The sequence below is a fragment of the Pleurodeles waltl genome, chromosome 12 (genome assembly GCF_031143425.1).
Source record: "Pleurodeles waltl isolate 20211129_DDA chromosome 12, aPleWal1.hap1.20221129, whole genome shotgun sequence".
NCBI classification, from domain to species: Eukaryota; Metazoa; Chordata; class Amphibia; order Caudata; family Salamandridae; genus Pleurodeles; species Pleurodeles waltl.
In genome coordinates, this window is record NC_090451.1 from 56,215,742 (window position 1) to 56,235,996 (window position 20,255).

General features: G+C 42.4%; 1 protein-coding gene across 2 annotated transcripts in view; it reads left to right on the plus strand.

Annotated features, from left to right (window-relative positions):
• Nucleotides 1-6,123: 6,123 nt before the first annotated feature.
• Nucleotides 6,124-20,255, plus strand: part of CRTC1 (CREB regulated transcription coactivator 1) — a 193,333-nt gene continuing 179,201 nt past the window's right edge. For both annotated transcript variants that reach the window (XM_069215548.1, XM_069215549.1), the window contains exon 1: nt 6,124-6,300. In XM_069215548.1, coding sequence (XP_069071649.1) covers nt 6,175-6,300 — 126 coding nt within the window. In that variant the 5' untranslated portion in view covers nt 6,124-6,174. The remainder of the gene's footprint in view (nt 6,301-20,255) is intronic.

Here is a 20,255-nt window from a genome sequence, read left to right on the forward strand (position 1 = left end):
CAAGGCATTCAAGGAATTGTAGCAAATATTCAGGAGCAAGGCATTCAAGGAACTGTAGCAAGTAGTCAAGAGCAAGACATTAAAGGAACTGTTGCAAATAGTCAAGAGCAAGGCATTCAAGAAACTGTAGTAAATAGTCAAGAACAAAGCATTGAAGGAATTGTAGCAAATATTCAGGAGCAAGGCATTTAAGGAACTGTAGCAAATATTCAAGACTTAGCCATTCAAGTAAATATAGCAGATATTCAGGAGCAAGACAGTCAATGAAATGTGGCATATATTCAAGAGCAAGGCAGTCAAAGAAACTCAATGCTGCAAGAAGAAACACAGAGAAAGGCAACGTAAACAAGGAAAAAATGCGAAGAGACTGGGAAGCAAGTAAACAAGCTATGACAGAAAGAAAATGAATATGCAAGGGAAACAAATTTAAAAGACACCAGCCCTGGGTTGCACCTGACAGTAGAAAAAATGCGGATGTGTGAGAAACGCAAAAGCAGTGCAGAGCTGGGATAATTCTGCATCAAGCTGCACTGGAACAGGAAACAGGCCCTGCGGAAGGGAGCCGGGAACTGGTCAAGAAAACAGGCAACAAGAGATCCCGTACATCAAAGTTCTATCTTCAATGCACATGGAAGGGTCTCCAGGCAATGGGAGTGGCAGTTCCAGGTAGCAGAAAGCCCAGGGCAGTGTCACATGTCTGAGCTGCACAAGACTAGTCACAAGTGTGTACAATATCCCGCCTCTCACAAGTCCTGGAGGAGAGGATCCAGTGCTGAGGCACAATAGGGCTACTTCCATTGAAAGTACTGCACAGCTGATGCAGTGCATTTTGGGATCAGTAGTCCATGGAAGCAAATATATGTTTTCCAATGCGTTCAAGACTGAAATGCGAAGCTTGCAGGAGTCATTCAGGGTCTTTGGATGAGTTTTAGAGGTGATTTCAAGTCTGCAGTTTGTCCATGTACAGCACCCCCTAGAAGTGGCATGATTAAATCGTAATAGGTATCTCTTGTAATCTACATGGAGCTGATCTGATGAACCTAGCAGAGCTGGTTTGAAATCAGTCAAATGCTGATGGTGCATTGCCTCAGTACTTACCTGCTGCCAGCCCTTAGACTGTTGTTACACAACTCCAGCATAACCTCGCGTATGCGAATCATGGTTGCAGATGCTCCATAAGACCAGGACAGCATATTTCGCAATCTTCAATTAACTTCTGAGCTTCCATCCATCACTTAGACAGAATACCCACACACAGCTCCCCTATCTTTTGCCATAGAATTCACCGAGTATGCTCCTCCAGTCCTATGTTACCGCGTGGACCATGCATCCAAGAACCATAGTGTGGTCCACAGATAATATAACTTCTAAGGTCTTCCCCTGGGCGCCACTTGCCTGTCCTAGATTTTCTCCTTAGCACATATGTATGTGTCCACACTCATGGCCGAGGCCACAACTCAAGCAAGTGTGCAGAGTATGTGGAGGCTTAAGGGACCCTGCCCCCTGGTATAATTCACTGCAGACCACTCAGAAAATAATGAAGGGCAGCTTGGCAGACACTCATTCTGGCTGCTGAGGACAAGTTTAGCTGGTTTATCAGACAGTGACCTCTTAAGGTCTGCAAGGAAATAACTACATTCCATGATTTGTATTCAGTTTTTGACCAATTACTCATGGCAAGGCTACATATTTTCCCTGGAGGAGGTGAGGGGGCAGAGAGCAGAAGCCAAGGCAATTAAGGGAAGGATGTGCCTTATAAAGGTTACCAGCTGATGCCTGGAGGCAACATCCCCTCATCCTGTGTCTGTGAGTCCAGCAAGGCTCCAGTGGGCATGCGCAAGCAAGCTGAGGCAACGTTACCATTTATTCCAATGTTCAAGCTAAATTGCTACTTTAACAGTCTTGTTCCAAACCGCATTGTGTAGCGAATTTGCACATCAAATATAGCAAAATAACTCCCTTTTTGTGCAAGTGGGCCCTGTTCAGTTTCCCCAACCAGCCCAAAGGACCGTAATTCAAGCCCTTATCTTATTGAAGTTAGACTATGACAATGTGCTTTATTTAGGTATAAGTATGGCTTCAATCCAACTCTACAGCTGGTTCAGAATTCAGCCGCTGGACTTCTGTATCGGCTGCCAAAATATGCTACGGTCTTCCAACATTTCCACGAGCTTCATTGGTTTACGGTTACAAAGAGCATCTAATTCAAAGCCATGTGCTACATGCGCAAAGCTGAAGCTGGGTTGGGCCCGTGGTAGATCCAGGACATGCTGCTGCCTTACCAGCCCACACGGATGCTGAGATCAGGCTTGTGAAGAAGGTACATCCAGGGGCCCAAGACCGTGCAACGCTCTCCCAGAGCCTCTAAGACATTGCACTTCCCTTGCATTCATTTGAAGGTCCGAAGGCCTGGCTCCTCCAGGCTGCTGCGTTACACCACCCTACCTTCGAGCTGTTAGCTCTTGAGCTTTACAAGATTATAAATAAATAAATACATAAATAAAAGAGAGAATTTCACACTTCCAAAAGCATGATCTCTCCAACGCTGAATGTAAGAAATAATACACTCAATTGATATTTCCTCCAAATATTTAATTTTAACTGAATCAGGAGAGCCCACGCTGGCGAACGCAGGATAAATAGCGCAGTTTCATGAAGATTTACTGGAATGTTCTGACAGATATCATTAGGCAGCAAATCGTAACATTTTGTGTCGCCCTGCTTGGTCCCTCATATTACTTGTAGTTTGCACTGCTTAGGGCCCGACCGATGGACAAGCATGGCCCAGTACGGGGTCCATCAAACAACGGCCTATGTAGAATCAGGCGGGCCATCATCTTTCTCTCTGCGTGACCTACCGACTCCGGTGTCAGAATGCTTACGTAACGAACCTGGAGGGGGGCCCCTGCACAGTACAGACAGCCTCCCCCCCCACAGTACAGACAGCCCCCCCCCCCCTCCGGACTCACGCAGGAGCTCTCAGGCCAGGGCACTGTGCTGAGGGCCCCCCTGGTGCTCGGGCCCCCTCCCGCACTACAAGGGTTGCGGGGGCCTTTGTTACGCCAGTGATGCTTACTCCATTGGGCCAGCAGAGTAGGGGCTAATGGATAAAGGACACTAGACTTCCCGCTCCATTTAAAGTGGAATACGATCTGCAGTCTTTGTTTTCTGACCTTCACCACCAGGATTAAGCTTGCTGTACCCAACAGAAAAACAACAAATAATAATATAAAGCTAATCATATACCCTAGAAGAAATCTCTCAGGGAGTGGGGGTCATTTTTTTTTTTCAATTACGAACTCCCACTTTGGGAGTTTGTTTTTGAAAACAAAAAAGTTTGGTGCATGGCGGCCTGGAAGACTGTGGCTGGCACCAACCTTGCAGTGTCTTCAGAGGAAGATCTGTGACAGCGGTTCCTCTGAAGGCGCAGAGACCACAGCATAGTTGGCATTGATCTCTAGACATGAGGGGTGATGGGCTGCGAGACTGCGGGCCACCTGTCCAACAATAACTCGGGGGTGTTTGTGTGTTCAGCCAATAGCACTTTGAATGCCCGGGTTTTGAGCCCATTCTCACCATGATAAAAGCAAAACTAACTTTCCTGGAATTAACATGACAGAAAACCAGGACTAACTGAAGGGGTCACAGAAGACCATGACATGCAGCCATGTGGCAGATAATGGGTGTTCTTGGCTACTACAAAACAGTAAACAACCGTCTTATTGGGGAAAACATTTCACTGGAGCTACCTAATGAGGCTCGTCCATTCAGGTTCTCTCATTGCCTGTCTTTTAATGTGAAATGTGCACTTGCAAATGTGCAGCAACTGAGCACAAGCTTAAAATAACATGATGCTCTTCAGAGGTACGACGGAAACCTAAAGATGCCCTTCTCAGAAATGAGGAATAGTGGGACTGGTTAATTTACATCAGAGGGTTGCAAAACTGTGTGCAGAGGTTGCAAGTGAACAGCTTACAAACAACAACATGCATAAGCATATAGGATTACTGGCCATACCGATTGTGATGATTTGGATGACGTCAGTTCTGGTGATGTCATGTTGATCAAATGTCACGCCTTATTGCTCTGTCCTTCTGGAAAATTTGGAAGTTGGCCTGCCTGGGCTCAAAGCCCATTTATTCTTCATTGCACTGATAGCACTCGGCTCCTTATGCAGATCAAAGTCCAGGGAGACGTGTAGGTGTAGAGACGCAGGCTTCTTGCCATCGTGCCACTAAACCAATAGTCCACAAATGAGCTTGGAGAACAGGCTGTGACCACTGTTTTAATCAAGTATCCTTTATTTAGCCATCACTTCACAAATTAGCTTATAATTAAAATGTGTGACATTTCAATCTGACCGTCAACAATATATTAAAGGCTCTTGTTCCCATTACCGAAAAGTTAGTGAAAAAGTCATAAGTCCATCCACAACCATGACAAATTTAGAAGCGCCAAATGGCCCATGATACAGTTCTTCATGGATCACTGAAAATCCTTGTGTTCTGCTTCAGAAAATGAAACAACGACCTGCTATATCTAAGCCAAAGTGAGATTCCGAGGTACTAATCACACCAAAGAAAGCAGCATGGCGTGTTGTAGTTTCAGTTTGAATATTCAAAGAAAGGTGTCAATTTTTGTGTTCTAATTGGACTGTAGATTTTATAAGTATTCTGGAACTTGCTGATCTGATTTTTTACAGCTTACTTCTGTACGTTTCCTTCAAATTCGAATATAATTGCACACTCAGACTGAAGCTCCTTTGCATTTATACTTCCCGTTTCCCCCACTATACTTTTAAAACAATATTGCTGTTCTTCTTAAAAGTACTGTTAAGGTATTATTGCCATGTTGACTAATGCAATTGTCACTGTTCAGTGGGTTGTAACAAGTGTATTTTATTACAAAGTCCATACCCACACTATATTCCAGAATATTGTAGGCAATATGGTCGGAAATTTAAGTGGGCAGTTTGCAACTTGTATTTGGAATTCAGACAGCTTTATTTAAACATGTTATTATTTTTTTCTGTTTTAATGTGTTTGATTTATTTTTTGATAGTATTTTAAAGCCAGATTTTCCAGTTTAGGTGGTCATTTTTAATTGTTGTACATAGTCACATTTTAATGGGGGTCTTGTTTTAGACTGTTTACATTTGTTACAGGATATTTGTAAGCTGCTTGCAGTATGGAAATGTGATTTATTTATTTTGAATGATTCCTATTATTTGAGAGCGATTAAGGCTAATTTATTGGCTAGCATAACTGCACATATGGAATTTAAGCCAATAGTAGTGTGACGCAATAATGTTTTAATAGTTTGAATCATTTTATTTGAAATATGTAAACTCTTTCTATATTATTTCTAAGGCATTTACATTGTGTTATTTGTATTGTGGCAGTGTGTTGCTAATACATTCCTACATGGCAGAAATTTACGAAACACATACTAAATATAATAAGCTTGTTAACGTTTATGTAAATTAACACATTGCAAAAGTGGTAAGTATTATAATTAAAATAAATATTAGCCAAACAGGCTGTAATGTGTTAAAGTATTTCTGTATTATTTCTAAGGCGTTTACATTGTGTAAATACCATTTGTGCAGTATATTGTTTATACGTTGTTACCTTGAAAAAGAAGTTACAAAACACAAACTGGATATTTACAACAATGTACTCAAAGCAAGATATTATGGAACAGAGAGACATACCATAATTAATATACATATTAAAAAAACACCTTCTATAATATGTAACAGTTAAAATCCAGATGAAAAAAGTAATATTGTACAAAATGTGTTATATGTTAACTTTGTTACATTCATTAATAAAAGTATGAAAGCATTCCAGGAAATCAGAAAAGAAAGGATCGAAATAATATAACAAACAGTAAAGAGAACAGAAGAAAAGGGATTGTGGAAATCCCCCAAATAAGTATATTTGTATGAAGTTCACGTCAATGAATCATTATCCTATTGGATTGCCATGTTGTAGCATTGGCTCATGGACCTGCCACGCCGCCCCCTAGCGGCAGAGCCGTGAACCCGCACTCTCCGATCAGCACCACACGGGTCGCGAGGCAGCTCGCAGCACGCCGTCCATTGACGCGCTGACGTCACCGCGCCGGAGGGAGGCGGCGGCGGAGGAGGAGGAGGAGGTGAAGCGGAGAAAGATGGCGACTTCAAACAACCCTCGCAAATTCAGCGAGAAGATTGCGCTGCACAATCAGAAGCAGGCGGAGGAGACGGCGGCCTTCGAGGAGGTGATGAAGGACCTGAGCATCACCCGGGCAGCGCGGGTAAGGCCTCCGCGCCGGGGGCGGGGCTCCAGGGAGGGCGGGGGTCCAGCCGGGAGGGGAGGGGATGCTGCAGCTGGCAGCCTCTGGTCCCCTGTCCCCTCAACCGGGGCATCAGAAGCAGCCCGGGGCTGCGCAGCTCGGCCGGGGCTAGGCCTCCTTGGTGAGAGAGCGGCCAGCCGTGGCTCAGCCACGCAGAGGAGCGTTAATGATGGAAATGGTGCCCCAAAATATTCTGACAGCCAGAGTCCAAGATGGGTGTGTGTGGTCAAAAGATGCACCCAGCACAAGAGCTGCGACCTCCGAATCACTGGTGTCCGGTGCCAGCTGGAGGCTGGGAATAAATGAAGACAGTCCCTTAAAAATTGGGACTGTGTAACTCCCCATCCCACTGGAAACAAAACTATATTCCGTGAAGTGCATTCAGGGGAGAAGGCGATGTGTGGTTAATGTGGATGGCAATACATTTTATTGCCACCCCTCTTGAACATTTCAGTTTAGTGTCTGCAAATAAATGAGGGCTTTTGTTGAAATCCTTAAATGTGGCTGCACCCTGGTGGCTTGTGTTGTGGTGGCCGCCACCCCCCTCTTGGAAGCAGTAAATGTTATGACACTGGCTCTTATGTCTCCAGTGTGATTGCTTCATCCTTCCACGATGCTGCCCCTGCACACAACTACTTGTGCAGTGGAAGGCAGGACTCACGACAAACATAGATGCCCACCAAAATAGTAAAATGATGTGCGATTTTTAGGAACATGCTATAATAGTGGACACCCTTTAATTATATAAAAATATCTCGAACTCCCTGAAAAGCAAGCAAAGTAAAATAATATTGATTAAATGGCACATACAACGCAGCCAGCCCGAGGAAAAGCAGCTCTAGTTTTTTTTCCGGGATCGTGTTTAGGGTCACATTTCTGCAGTTTCTCCGAAACATTGTGGTTTCGTTCTTGGAAATGTGAATTGATCCTCATTAAAATGAATGCAGAGCCCTGTTCAGTTGAGGGAAACTGTGGACTCTGTAACCCCAGGCGGTTTAGCCTGCTGGGCTGTCTTCCTCTTGTCCATAATTTTCTGTGAAAATTGTTTGCTTAGTATTGACAGCGCGGCTGTGTTTGAAATACTGCTCCCGACCCGTATGAATGGGGTTTTAGAAGCAGGCGCCCTGAAGTGCCCCCTGTGCCCAGAAGCGCCTCTGGAAGGGGCCGCGCGGCGCTTGGCAGGCAGAGCGCGGGTCTCCCGGCATTGGCAGTTCAATGTAAACAATAACACATGAATCAGCCGGTCCCTGCTGCAGCCGTAGTAGAGCCCGCGTGAGTGACGTGGCCCTCACGCAGGCTTCGGCGAGCAGGAGGGGTGACTTTTTTTACACAAGATTTCCACTACTGCTTACAGGTTTTCGGTTCGTAACCGCAATGCCGTCTCCCAAAATACCATTGGGGTTATCCTTAACAAGGAAAAACAAAAGACTTGGAAAGAATTAAGAGCTGAGACTTTTCTTTTTTTAGCAAGCCCACGTAAAATAAAAAATGCAAACATCCTGTGTGACGTGTAGGTCTCGTTAGAAAAGACACACGTGGTCCAGCAAGCCAATGTACACAGTTACGAACCGAAAACCGAACACCTGTAAGCAGTAGTGGAAAACTTCTGTGTTGTAACAAAATGCCCCTGTTGGTAATTTCATTAGCCATTCTTGATTTAACCCTGTCTGATTTTTTCCGTCCTCTCAAAATCTTCTTCAGCTGTGTAAATGTATGTATTTTTTATAATCACTAGAATGATGGTTACTTTTTTGCGCGTGACTCATGTTTTTTTTAAAAAGATCTATTTGTCTGTAGCCAGGTGGCTGTGAATTAGCAAACATCACTTATTTTGTGCCTCTTTATTCAGGTTTGGTCTAGCTCTGTATTATCCATTGGCTTGGACTCTAGGCGCTGTTGTTGACTGAAATTATTTGCAAGTGGTGACTTCGGCTCCATAATACAGTTATTCTTTAAGGAATAAACTTGCAACAGTACCTGTATGTTTTAACCTTAGGCAGTTAATGTTTGGACACCAGTTTTCTCTTTGGGGCAGTATGTTTTATGTAGATCCGGCGTTTGAAAGAACACAAGCCATGTTTCGTGTCCAGGTAACTCTGAACTTTTGAGATGGGTGTAGATTTAGGGAGTATGAAAGCTACTTCGCTTTTCTGAACCTGATATATTTTTCTGTGCCCAATGCCAACTATCACTTGCCCACAGAGCGCATCCACATACATTGAAATTCTGAGATATTTGCAATGGTAAATGGTCTTTTCCGGGGGGTGATGTGGACTTGAGTGATTTGTGGTCTATGGCCTACTGCCACCTTTGACACTTGACCTAGCAACGTTATGATTCTGACCATGTATTTTTCTTGTAGCGTTCATTGTAAATGAGTGTATCGTGCACATCATGTACCCGATTCTACCTGAGTTACCCTCGCCGTGTTCTCCTACCTCCGTCCAGTTATATCCCATCTCCAGTCTGTCAGTGGGACCCCTCAAACTCTCCACTTCTTATCCGAGAGGCTCCAGTAATAATTTTTTTTTGTTTGTTTGTAAAGCACTGTGCTGCTTCATGAAGCTGTGTCAGTAATAAGGGGGACTTTAAACCAAAAGGCATGCCCTTGGTTTCCTTTTCCTTATTTTGTATTTGTCAAATATGAGAACCAGAGATTGGACCTGTTCACCAGTAACATTTGGCCTTGTCTGTGCTCAAAATTTGAATATCTTTTTATGAGGGACAGGAAATATTAAGGACATACTTTTTAGGAAAACTTTCAGTCAAAATTGTAAGGTGTTGACGGACTCCCATCTGTCCTGAATCCACCCACCTCATATCTTCTCTAGATGGACCAGCTGGACGAAATATGCCAAATACCAGACAGACCAACAACTTCCTGTATGCTTGCGTTGCAGATCAGCTGTTTGTTTCCAGCATCCGCATGTCCCGAGGTACCACAATCAATCAATCATTTAACCATGGAACTGACACTTAGACAACTATACGATTCATTACAGATCTGTGGCCGCATATTCCTCAACCCCCTCAGATTTACCGAAGATGACACATAAAAAAATCCTAAAATAATACTAAAGTGACTCCTGGTGCTCTGCGAAAAGACCATTCAGCAGGTAATCACGCTAATGTTTTTCCAAAGTGGAGCTAAAGATTGGTGTGATTGTTTTTAGTGGCCTTAAGAGACAACAGTTTAGAGTTGATGCTGAGAAGGCACTGCTACAAATCTCCATTCTTTGTATATAATTCTGAAAAGTGTCTTTTATGATCGAAAAATGACAACATGGTTGCTCTGCTTGTCCCAAACCTGTTTCACCGACACTCATCAATGCCTTCTCCTTGCCTTTGATAAGCGTTTCATATACTTTTGCATTGGCATCTGGTGAACCATTTCAAAGCAAATGAAAGATGAGTCTTTAGACAACCTTGTTGCTAATGTTTGAAAATTGGTAAATCAGTTATTTTGGTTCATCCTTGCTTTATGGGTCAAAATGCAAGGGAATGCAGTAATGCGACTGGGAAAGTGTTAATACATGAAAAGACCAAGTCAGTGCTATTCAGTCTGCTGTTTACTGAGGAATTGTACTTTCTGTTCAGTCTGAGCTAAAAAATGATCACCGACTTTTCAAGTGAGTTGGGGCGCTTTGTTTTGTCCCTTTTGCCTTAGGGCCACAAGAAACCCATGTACACACCCATTTCAAAGCTCAGACGTGGATACTTCATGATTGGGATCAAATGGGTAAACTGGTAATGGAGCATAGGTGTGTGCCTTAGGTCATGGTGTGTTTTAGGGAGCTGGAATTCTGTGTGTGTGTGTGTACATTACAGATGTTTGGGTTTCCTGAAACCCAGTGGGCTTCCACATTTAGGCCCTCATTACGACAGGTCACGGTGGCGGTCTGACTGCCACATTACGACCGCGGCAGTAGACAGTGAAGTTTGTGACGTGCTGGTGCACCCTATGCACTGCAGCGTTGCTGCTGGCTCTTACGAGCCGGCAGCAGTGCTGTAGGGTGTTTCCCGCCGACCCAGTGGGAAATTCGTAATGGGGCATGCAGTAAGGTGGCTGCACTGGTGGCAACCTACCCTTCGGGATTTCAGCAAACAGACTTTTCCGTCTGTCAAAGTCATAATGACCCCCCTTAGTGTGTATTTTTTTTTTTTTTATATATATTAAGAAACTACAAATTTTTCATGGCAGTTTTCAATATGCAAAATGAGTGAATGTGTTTGTCTTAGAGGGATCTGATTTTTAATTAAAAAGCTGCCTTTCAAGGGTATAGTAGAGAAAAAAAGTGAATTGATTATTTTGATAATTCACTCTCTCTCATATCAGTCCTCTGACACACTCTCTCTCACTCACTCTCTTACCTTCTCTTTCACACTTTCATACACAATCGCAACTCTCCTCTAGACTTTGCTCTTGCTCCACCTCGTGTACCTCCCACTCTTACCCATGTTCACACTGGGGAAGATACCCTATTTTCCTGTCTCCTTTCATATGCCCCTCTGTTCTCATAGACCATATATCTACATCTAAGAATTCTGTAGATGCTTCGATTATATTCTGGAAAGCTACATCTTGAGAGGCGTAGCGTAGGGAAGGATTCGAGATCCCCTTAAGGCATTCCTTCAGTTGTAGACTCGGTGTGATGCATGTTTGGACTCCCATGGCAACCAGAAGTGCTGAAGCAGATTTCAACCAATGATCTGTTCAATGTAAAACGGATTGGTGCAGTTTTATATACCAGGATCACTACTGTAATTGTCAACGACAAGGAGCTAAAGATGCTCTCTACGCGTTATTCTACAGAGGAGCAAACCCGCTTTGTGCTGTGAAATGATATGTGATCATATTTGGCTCCCTTTTGTTCAGGTTTTACTATTAAGTGATTGTCCAGCAGTAATATATGTGGATTTTAGTGGGCAGTGTAAACTCAGGCCCTTAGATTCGCCTATCTAGACTCCATAATCTATAGACATGGCCACCTGAATTATGCAATTGAGCAGAAGAACTGGTTGCCGTGTAATTATAGGTTTGCCTCAGTTGTCATTTAATCCATCTGCTGCATCAAGTCCGGATTTTAACAAATGTTTTTTTAAGCTGGTGGATTGAAGTCACTAAAACCACTGCACAGTGAATGCAGCACATTGCTAGCCACTTTGGAAAAGGGCTTTATTCAGATCGTGATAATATCCCCAGTTGATGGATTGGTGAAGTCTGATGTTTGAAATGTTAGTGCCAGCTTGGGAGATGCTTAATAAATATCTAATGTACATTCCAATACTGTACTGCAGGGCTGCTTTGTAATGGAAAGAGGTGCTTTCAGGGGCTGTCTAGTGTGAACACCGAGTAAGCCCAAAATTGTACACCGGATTTACAACATACGTGGGTGTGCAGAGTAAAGGACGCATCTTTTATTACAAAAGTATATCTCTGGGTTTCCTAGTGAATGCATGGTTATGTTTTCAAATAAGGTGCTGTTCTTGAGGTAGAAAAGCCAGTAACAATATATGCAATCCTTTCCCTTCGCTTTCATGGAGCCCCGAAGTCGAGATCTGCCGAATGTGTTCTTTCTTTAAAGATCTTTGCATTTTCTAGAGAGCGTGGTCTCTATTTTTTTTATCAGCATGCATTTAAATGTCAAAGCACAAACATAATTCCTCAGAATCAGTTGTACAATTTTAATATCATAATATGCTGCAAAATTGTCCTTTTCTTGAGCATAATGTAGTGATCCCTGCCACAGAATCTCGCCCTCTTTAGCTGCTTAATTCCCCTAGCCCATCAAAAAGGCGTTGTTGTAGGTTTTTCTCCAGTGTGATGCTCAAGCAATGATGAACATTTTGTTTATATATGTATAGTTGTTTAAATGGTTATCCTTTTTGCAATTTGTGATAGTAGTAGAACAAGTCAATGTGAAGTCGAGCTTTTACAATAATAAACTGAGCTCTGCTGTAGTTGGTTACACAAAGAATGTCATACACACTGTAGTTTCCGTTTTCTACTTCAACCAGCGTCAACATGTCTAAAATGTGTTGATAGGAGATGCAAGTTCCTATTAAGGCCGGGTGGGCTTGCTCAAAGGCAGTATGGTCAGCGTTTAGATGCCTAGTTAATTGTACAACATATATTCCTTAGTATAGAGAGTCTGTGTAGAGTTAACACTAAGGGGGTCATTCTGACCCTGGCGGCCGGTGACCGCCAGGGTCACCGACCACGGGAGCACCGCCAACAGGCTGGCGGTGCTCCCGAGGGCATTCTGACCGCGGCGGTTCAGCCGCGGCCAGAAAGGGTAAACCGGCGGTCTCCCGCCGGTTTACCACTGCCCTTGTGAATCCTCCATGGCTGCGGAGCGTGCTCCGCAGCCATGGGGATTCTGACACCCCCTACTGCCATCCTGTTCCTGGCGGGTCTCCCGCCAGGAACAGGATGGCGGTAGGGGGTGCCGAGGGGCCCCCGTAAGAGGGCCCCGCAAAGTATTTCAGTGTCTGCTAAGCAGACACTGAAATACGCGACGGGTGCAACTGCACCCGTCGCACCCCTGCAACTACGCCGGCTCAATTCTGAGCCGGCGTCCTCGTTGCAGGGGCATTTCCTCTGGGCCGGCGGGTGCTCTTTTGGAGAGCGCCCGCCGGCCCAGAGGAAATGTCTGAATGGCCGCCGCGGTCTTTTGACCGCAGTGCGGTCATTCAGCGGCGGTACCTTGGCGGACGGCCTCCGCCGTCCGCCAAGGTCAAAATGACCCCCTAAATGCCTTTAGCTTGTCTGATATTTAAAGTCTGCATTGGCTTCACTTAGGTAGTGCGGAGACCATAGAGCCCTTGTGAGCCTTTTGCTGCAAGCAAAGTCAAATATTTGTGATGCATACTTTTTGTCCTCCCTTGAACCTTTCCACTGCTCACCTGTAGGCAGGTCGAGTTATCTTGTTTTGTGCTGACCTTGATACCAAAGGCAACCACATGGGCTTTCTGGGATAGGGGTGACTACTCCATGTGGAGCATATATAATGTGCTTCATACTCTTGATGAGGTGATGAAGCGCTCTGATTTTCATTAGGTTTCTTCTGGACGCCTTTCTGAGTGCTCTGTGAAATGGCTGTTTGTTGCTGTTTACCTCTCTGGCAGAGGTAGGTGGGATTTGAATATCCTGAAAATATTTAGTGGCCTTTGTCTCTAAGGATCAACATTAGGGATACCTGCATAAATTAATCTTGGTAGCTAACATTCTTGTTCTTGTGGTGCTAGATTTGTAACTCTAGATGCCAAGCAGAACATCCAAGATGGTATTCTTCCTTCAAAAAGTACCAAGCATTGATAATGCCAGTAGGTCTGGCTTTAAAGGCATATTGGATGGCAATGTCACGCACAGCAATGAAAATATATTTGTGTTGAATCAAATAACTGTAATATAATATAGGTGTTGGCTAAAAGGTCAGGTGGCATGTGCACTGACAGGCCAGACCTAAAAGTTCATGTAGGTTAAAGACCGCCCCCCCCTTCCACATATGCTACTAAAACAGCATAAACTATGTACTTACCAAAGACACTTTCAAAAGCATTATAATATCCAATGACCCCCTGATAGGACAGATAAAATGATCAGTCTCATTGGAGGACAAGCGCTTTTTTGGGGAAGCACTCAACTTCTGCCCAATCAAAACATGTACTCCTGGCTCCCTACGTGTGGGCGGAGCCAAAGTTCCACTCCTGGTGTATTCACTGTCAAAACCAATGCAAAATGCACCACTGAGTATTGAAAAGAAACTATTAACAGTGTTGTCAAAATCTGAGGACTCTGCAAAGGCCAAGAGCAATTTCCACAATGGGATGAGAGCAGTCACTGACTGGATGGAAGCCAGCTGCCTCAAACTCAACTCGGACAAGACAGATCCTCGTAATCGGCTCCACCCCTTCCACCTGGAACGATTCCTGGTGACCCACTGCACTGGCAAACGACCACGCACACAACCTGGGCATCATCCGGGACTCCTCTCTATCCCTGACCCACCAAGTCAATGACGTCTCATCATGCTTCTACGCCCTCCAACTCCTGCGGAAGATATTCAAGTTTCTTCCCTCCAACACGAGGAAGACAGTCACCCATGCACTAGTCACTAGCAAACTGGACTACGGCAACGCACTCTATGCTTGCATCACCAAGAAACTCCAGTCAAGACTACAAAGATTCTAGAATGCAGCAGCCAGACTAATCCTGGACATCCCCCGGCACAGTCACATCTCCTCCCACCTAAGAGACCTACACTGGCTGCCAGTCAACAAGCTCATCACATACAAACTCCTGATCCACACCAACAAGGCACTGCGCAACATAGGTCCGGCATACCTCAACCACCGCCTTGCTTTTTACGTACCCAACGGACATCTCCGTTCTTCCCAGCTCGCCCTTGCAGCCGTCCCCAGATCCAGAAAAGCACAGCCGGAGGATGATCCTTCTCTTATCTAGCAGCCCAGACATGGAACACGCTACCTCTGAAGCTCAGGCAGACCACATCACTGAAGCAGTTCAGAAAGCACCTCTAGACCTGGTTCTTCGACTGAGCAGCACGCCCACAAACGGCGCTTTGAGACCCTATGGGTGATGAGCCGCACTTTACATATCTCTGATTGATTGGGTGTACATTGTATGCAACAGTTGTCATAGAAGAGACTATTTCCTAATAATGCACTCATACTTCATACTGTGGTGACAACTTTTACATATAGCCCATCTTCTGAAGCAAAACAAGTACACTTATATAGGTTAGTACCTGGTGCACACACTCTTCCATGCGATGTACACATTTTCATGCTGACACAATTCTGTCTAATTATTCAAGGCTGTTTAGAAAAGTTAGTATCTACTGTGTAGAAACTTCGGTTGGAAACTTTTTCATTGGAGCCAAAATGTTGTGTGGAACATAATGAAAATAAGTGAACTTTGCAAATAGAGCTGCTCTTCAGTGCAAACATTCATAACATGTTCTATACTTCTACACAGCTATGTACAAAATTACATAGAATTTTATATGGTAGTTACTCACCACTATGTAAACTGTAAAGCACACTCTTTGGATGATGCCATCAGTGATGTCAGAGAACTTCTAGGTAATGTCATATGAGAGGTCATAAGCAGTGGATGGCAGGGGAGCACGATATAGCTAGTACTGCTAATTGTAACTGGTGAATTCCTATGGATTGTGTTTTTTATTTTAAAGTTCAAAACGTTAACGTTGTCATTGAAAAAGTCACTTAACTATAACGTTAATTCAACCTTTGTTTTTTTCAGTGTGTGTGTGTGTGTGTGTGTGTGTATGTATATGTGTATATATATATATATATATATATATATATATATATATATATATATATATATATATGCTTTTTTAAAAATAAAAAGGTAAATCACTACAAAACATCACCCATAGAGATGTTTATATAGATTACAAAGACAATCCGATCCCCATCATCAAAGAGCCATAGCATATTGTCCTTTTACAACCTCACAAAAACAATCCAGAATATCCACACTATTTGCCCCATATTTTCTCATGCTTCTTGGGACAGCCCCTGGCCATGTATATAGGGCTCCTGGTGCGCATACCAATCAACACATCTTTGCCATACCACCCGGTGGGTGGCGGGTGGTCTGGAAATTTCCAATTCCACGCAATATCGTGCTTAGCAACCAGTGAAGCTACTTATATAAAATTCTGCTCAGAGTGGGATTCCCCAACACCCTCCAGAAAGCCCAGGAGTGCCTCCCTGGGACCTAATTCAATCTGATGCCCCCAAACCGCCGACATTTCCCGACTTAATGGAGAGTGCTCCTTCTTATACAGAGAGCAAAATAGTGCCCTTTCTTTTAGTAGTTTTGAATGTTCTCAGCTTAAGCCTTTTAGTATATTTAAAAAAATGCTGACTTCATTCTTGGCTTCATAATCAATGGTTTATAGCTCAGGGAATGTTTGAAGTGTATCTTAGTATGTATGACAAGTGTGTGTGTATATATATATATACACACACACTGTTTATTTTTGCCGTTGGTATGCTTCATCTCCAGTATTAGTACATTTTTCTATCTGGATTGTAGGGCTGGGAGTTAGAATTTGAGATTTCACATTTGCTTGCTACTATCCAAGATGACTCTCGGTGCTGTGTATAATAAAACAGTCGTCACTGTTGAGTCCAATGCACAGCAATTCTCTTTGGTGTCGTGTAGTAGTTAACAAGATAAGAAAGGACGTTATTTCATTATGTTCTTGTAGCATAAATGACCTTTTCATAAAAAGACTCGCCAGATGTGCCATTCATTACACTGAACCCTATAGCACCGTGCAGGCACCCTGCTTCTCATTATATGTGTAATTTAAGGCTATTTTGAGTTGCATAGCACAGCAGAAATGAACACCTGCTTGTCCATTTTGTTTGGGCTATCAATTCACTCCCCATTCTTTGTCCTTGCCCAATACATTCTATTTAAATGGCCCTCTTCAATGAAATCATGGACTTTGTGTTCATTGGTCCAGCCCTCCATGACGGGAAGTGTGTTTTTGTATTACCTCGTCGGTTGGCAGTCTTCACATATACCACTTGCTGCACATTTTTTCTTTTTTTGCCCAGTTTTTATTCGAGACTTATGAATTTCATAGGACTAAACGTTGAGTGTCTCTCCTTTCAGAGAAGCGTAGCTGCATTGTTCAGTTTTACCATAAGCTGAAGTATTGTACAGTGCGTTCTTTTTAAAACGTCATTGGTGTATGGAATACAATGAAAAGGCATTGGCAAAGCCAGTAGTATGAGTTTTCATTTTGATCCAAGACTTAAATAAAAAAAAAAAACTCCAGTGGATTAAAGGATTAATCTCTGTACACAAAGCAACTAATGATTATATTTATATATATATATATATATATATATATTTTGATGGTTCACTGTACTTCTGAGATGAAAAATGTCCCCTGTGTATTCCAGTGCAAGCATTCCAAAAGATGTGGAGTAATGCAACAGCCGATAGTATGACATCCCAAGCGAGTTAAGATGGCCTGTGAAGGGAGGAGACCATCAAAGGAAAGATAAAGATGGTCCTGGAAAGTAAATAAGATTTATGCAGCTACAACAGGTGAGGAAGTATAGACAGCAAAGTACACAAAGAGATTGGATCCTCACATAAAGCAAACATGATGGTTCTTGTTCAATAGGTTGGCTTAAAGGTTGTAATGCGGGTAAAGAAATCTACAGACACTATTGGAAGGTGGATATAGTCTGTCATTTGAAGCTCCAGAGCACTGTATCTACTTTCAGTGGTTTTGTACGTATGTTAATCTTGTTACAGGTTGACACTGGTGTAGGTGAGTCACGCTTTTTTCTTCAGTTGGATATTGTTGCTGTAAGTTTATATTAGTGATTTGATGGCACATTTGATGGATGAAAATCTATAATTATAGGTTAGTCATTACCATGTATATTCCATTCAGTCAGTTTGCTGCAAGTGCTACCTATATCCGACTGGCCCTGGCCCTGCTCAAAAAGTAACAGTTCAGACCAAACTGCTTAGCTTTGTCTCTTCTAAATGGGAATACAGCTCCGCCACAAACATGTTTTGACCTTGTTGATCTTTGTCAGTAAATTGGAGGTCTAGACGCAGCCAAGGTTCATGGCCATGGCAGTGAGTATCCACTCTTTTCAAAGTGACTTAACTTCATCAGTACAAAACAGTTCACTGTAAATGCTTGAAGCTCTTGTACTCAAGAATTTTCACAAAGTTCCATGAACATTTTCTAAAATAGTTTTTTCTTCTTTTGTGAAATGTGGTTTTCCATAAACGCGTGATTTTTTTGTTTTTTGTTTTTTTAAAAATAAAACGTCTTGCAAGATAAAGCAGGAGACGAGACTGATTCAAGCAGGAACTGTCTCTCTGCAAGACATTTTCTGTCCAAATCCGTCTCCTGCTCATTTCTCTTGTGACTTTTTTTTTTTCTCCAGGAGAGTAAGATCTTGGATGGTAAAGTTTTATGTGAAACTCGGAGAAATTACATAAATTTATTGTAACACGAAATTTGTGAATGTTTTTAATCAGTTCAATTAATAGTTCACCCATGCTTAGTAATTGCTCTTGCTTTTATCTGTCTGTGCCATGGGTCAAGTTTAGTTTGGGGAATTTAAATCTGTTATTGCATTCTTTTCTTAATTTTTGCGTTGGATTTCTTTGCATGGGTTTAATGTCTAGTGCATTCCATCCAGTACAAAAATGTGAAACCTTAGAAGTTCTTTATTTTTTATTTTTGGCTCTTCTTGGAGATGGTGTAGGCAGCGTGGTGAAGGAAAGAAACAATCTAGTTTTTTTTTTTCTTAAAGTTGTTAGGATATTATAAATCATTATTTTATCAAGAAAAGGCCAAAAGGCCTTTGTTCAAGATTTTCCTCTATTTTTTGCCTATAAATGATCTCCACTAGAAGTATTGAGGTTCACTCCAGATATAAGCTCAGCTACTTCTTACAAAAAGAGGAGCCTCCAAGTCAACTTTATTTAGGGCTTTGTCCTTTATGGATAACGATATGGATTGTTTCATACTCAACCATCTTATGATTTTTTTTTTTTGGCTTTGAATTTTTTTACACTAGTTTAATTGTTTTTGACCAAACAAATGTTTTGTAATTAAATCAGTAATAGATTTATTGGCTGCTTTTAAACCACTCTTGGTTTCAGTTTGCTTCACCTATAGCCATAAATATACATATGAAAATAATTTACCCTATTCACATAACTTCTGCCTCCAGAGCCATATTTTGATGTCATGTTGGAAGAAATTGAAATTTAGTCATACTAGGGTTGGTGTTATGTAAAAAGATGCAGGGAAAACACATTCCGCTTAGTAGTAAAATGCAGGTATCACAACCAAGCACAATTGTACTCCTTACACACATGAGAGTTTGTGTTGCAGGGGATCTCTCTTTTAGGCAGCTCTTTTCAAACACAAATTGAGATGAACTCAAGAAATGAATAATTTCAGCATCTTTGACGTCCTGTGGTAATTTATTATATTTGGCCTTTTATAGCATTGCTAATGTATACTTGTGCAACCAGGGTGGGATAAGAAGGAACTTCAACACGTACAAATTGTAAACCCGTGCACGTACCAAAACTAGACAGGATGGTGTAGAGCATGCACACTGCTTGCAGCGTGTTATAGATGACTTGTCAACACAGCATATTAAGTCGACTGTCTGTATGTCATCGGATGATGGAAGCATGTAAGGGCTGTAGATCAGGGCTATATTGATTTTTGAACTCTCATCTCTGGTGGCTTCACTGGGATCACTGCTGTGTGATGTTTATCTTGAATTATGGTTTTAATACTTACCCTCTTCTGTTTTGGGCAGTGGTCGTGTGAGATGGTGTCCCTGTGTGACCTGGCCAGGGATATTTTTACTTAACGTAAGACCAGATTTCCTTTTCTGTATCACTCTGGTGTTGCAAGATGAATCCTGCCAACATTACCTTTTTTAATAAAAATAATTAGCCTGATGAAAAATAAACAAAAAAACTTGAAACTGTTTGCATTATCCGTGCACTTTCACTAAATGTGTAGATCCATAATTCCAAGTATTTTCTTGGATTTTGTTCTCCGTTTTGGTTTTAAATTGTTTGTGATTTAATTTATCTTCAAATTGTGTAGCAAACATGGTCATTTTGCTACTTTTTTGTGTTATTTTTAAAAGTAGTGTGAGACAAGCACCTCTTATCTTTTGTAGAATGTGAGACCAGGTGAATTGAGAGAGCCAACGTTTTCCCGCTATCTCCTATAATGTGTCAGATACTTGGGCTTAAGATGTTTAACCGTCCATCTGTTATACTCTTGCAAGCATTTTTGGGTCTGTTCTTCTGTAGTCCGCTGACTTACAATCAATAGTTG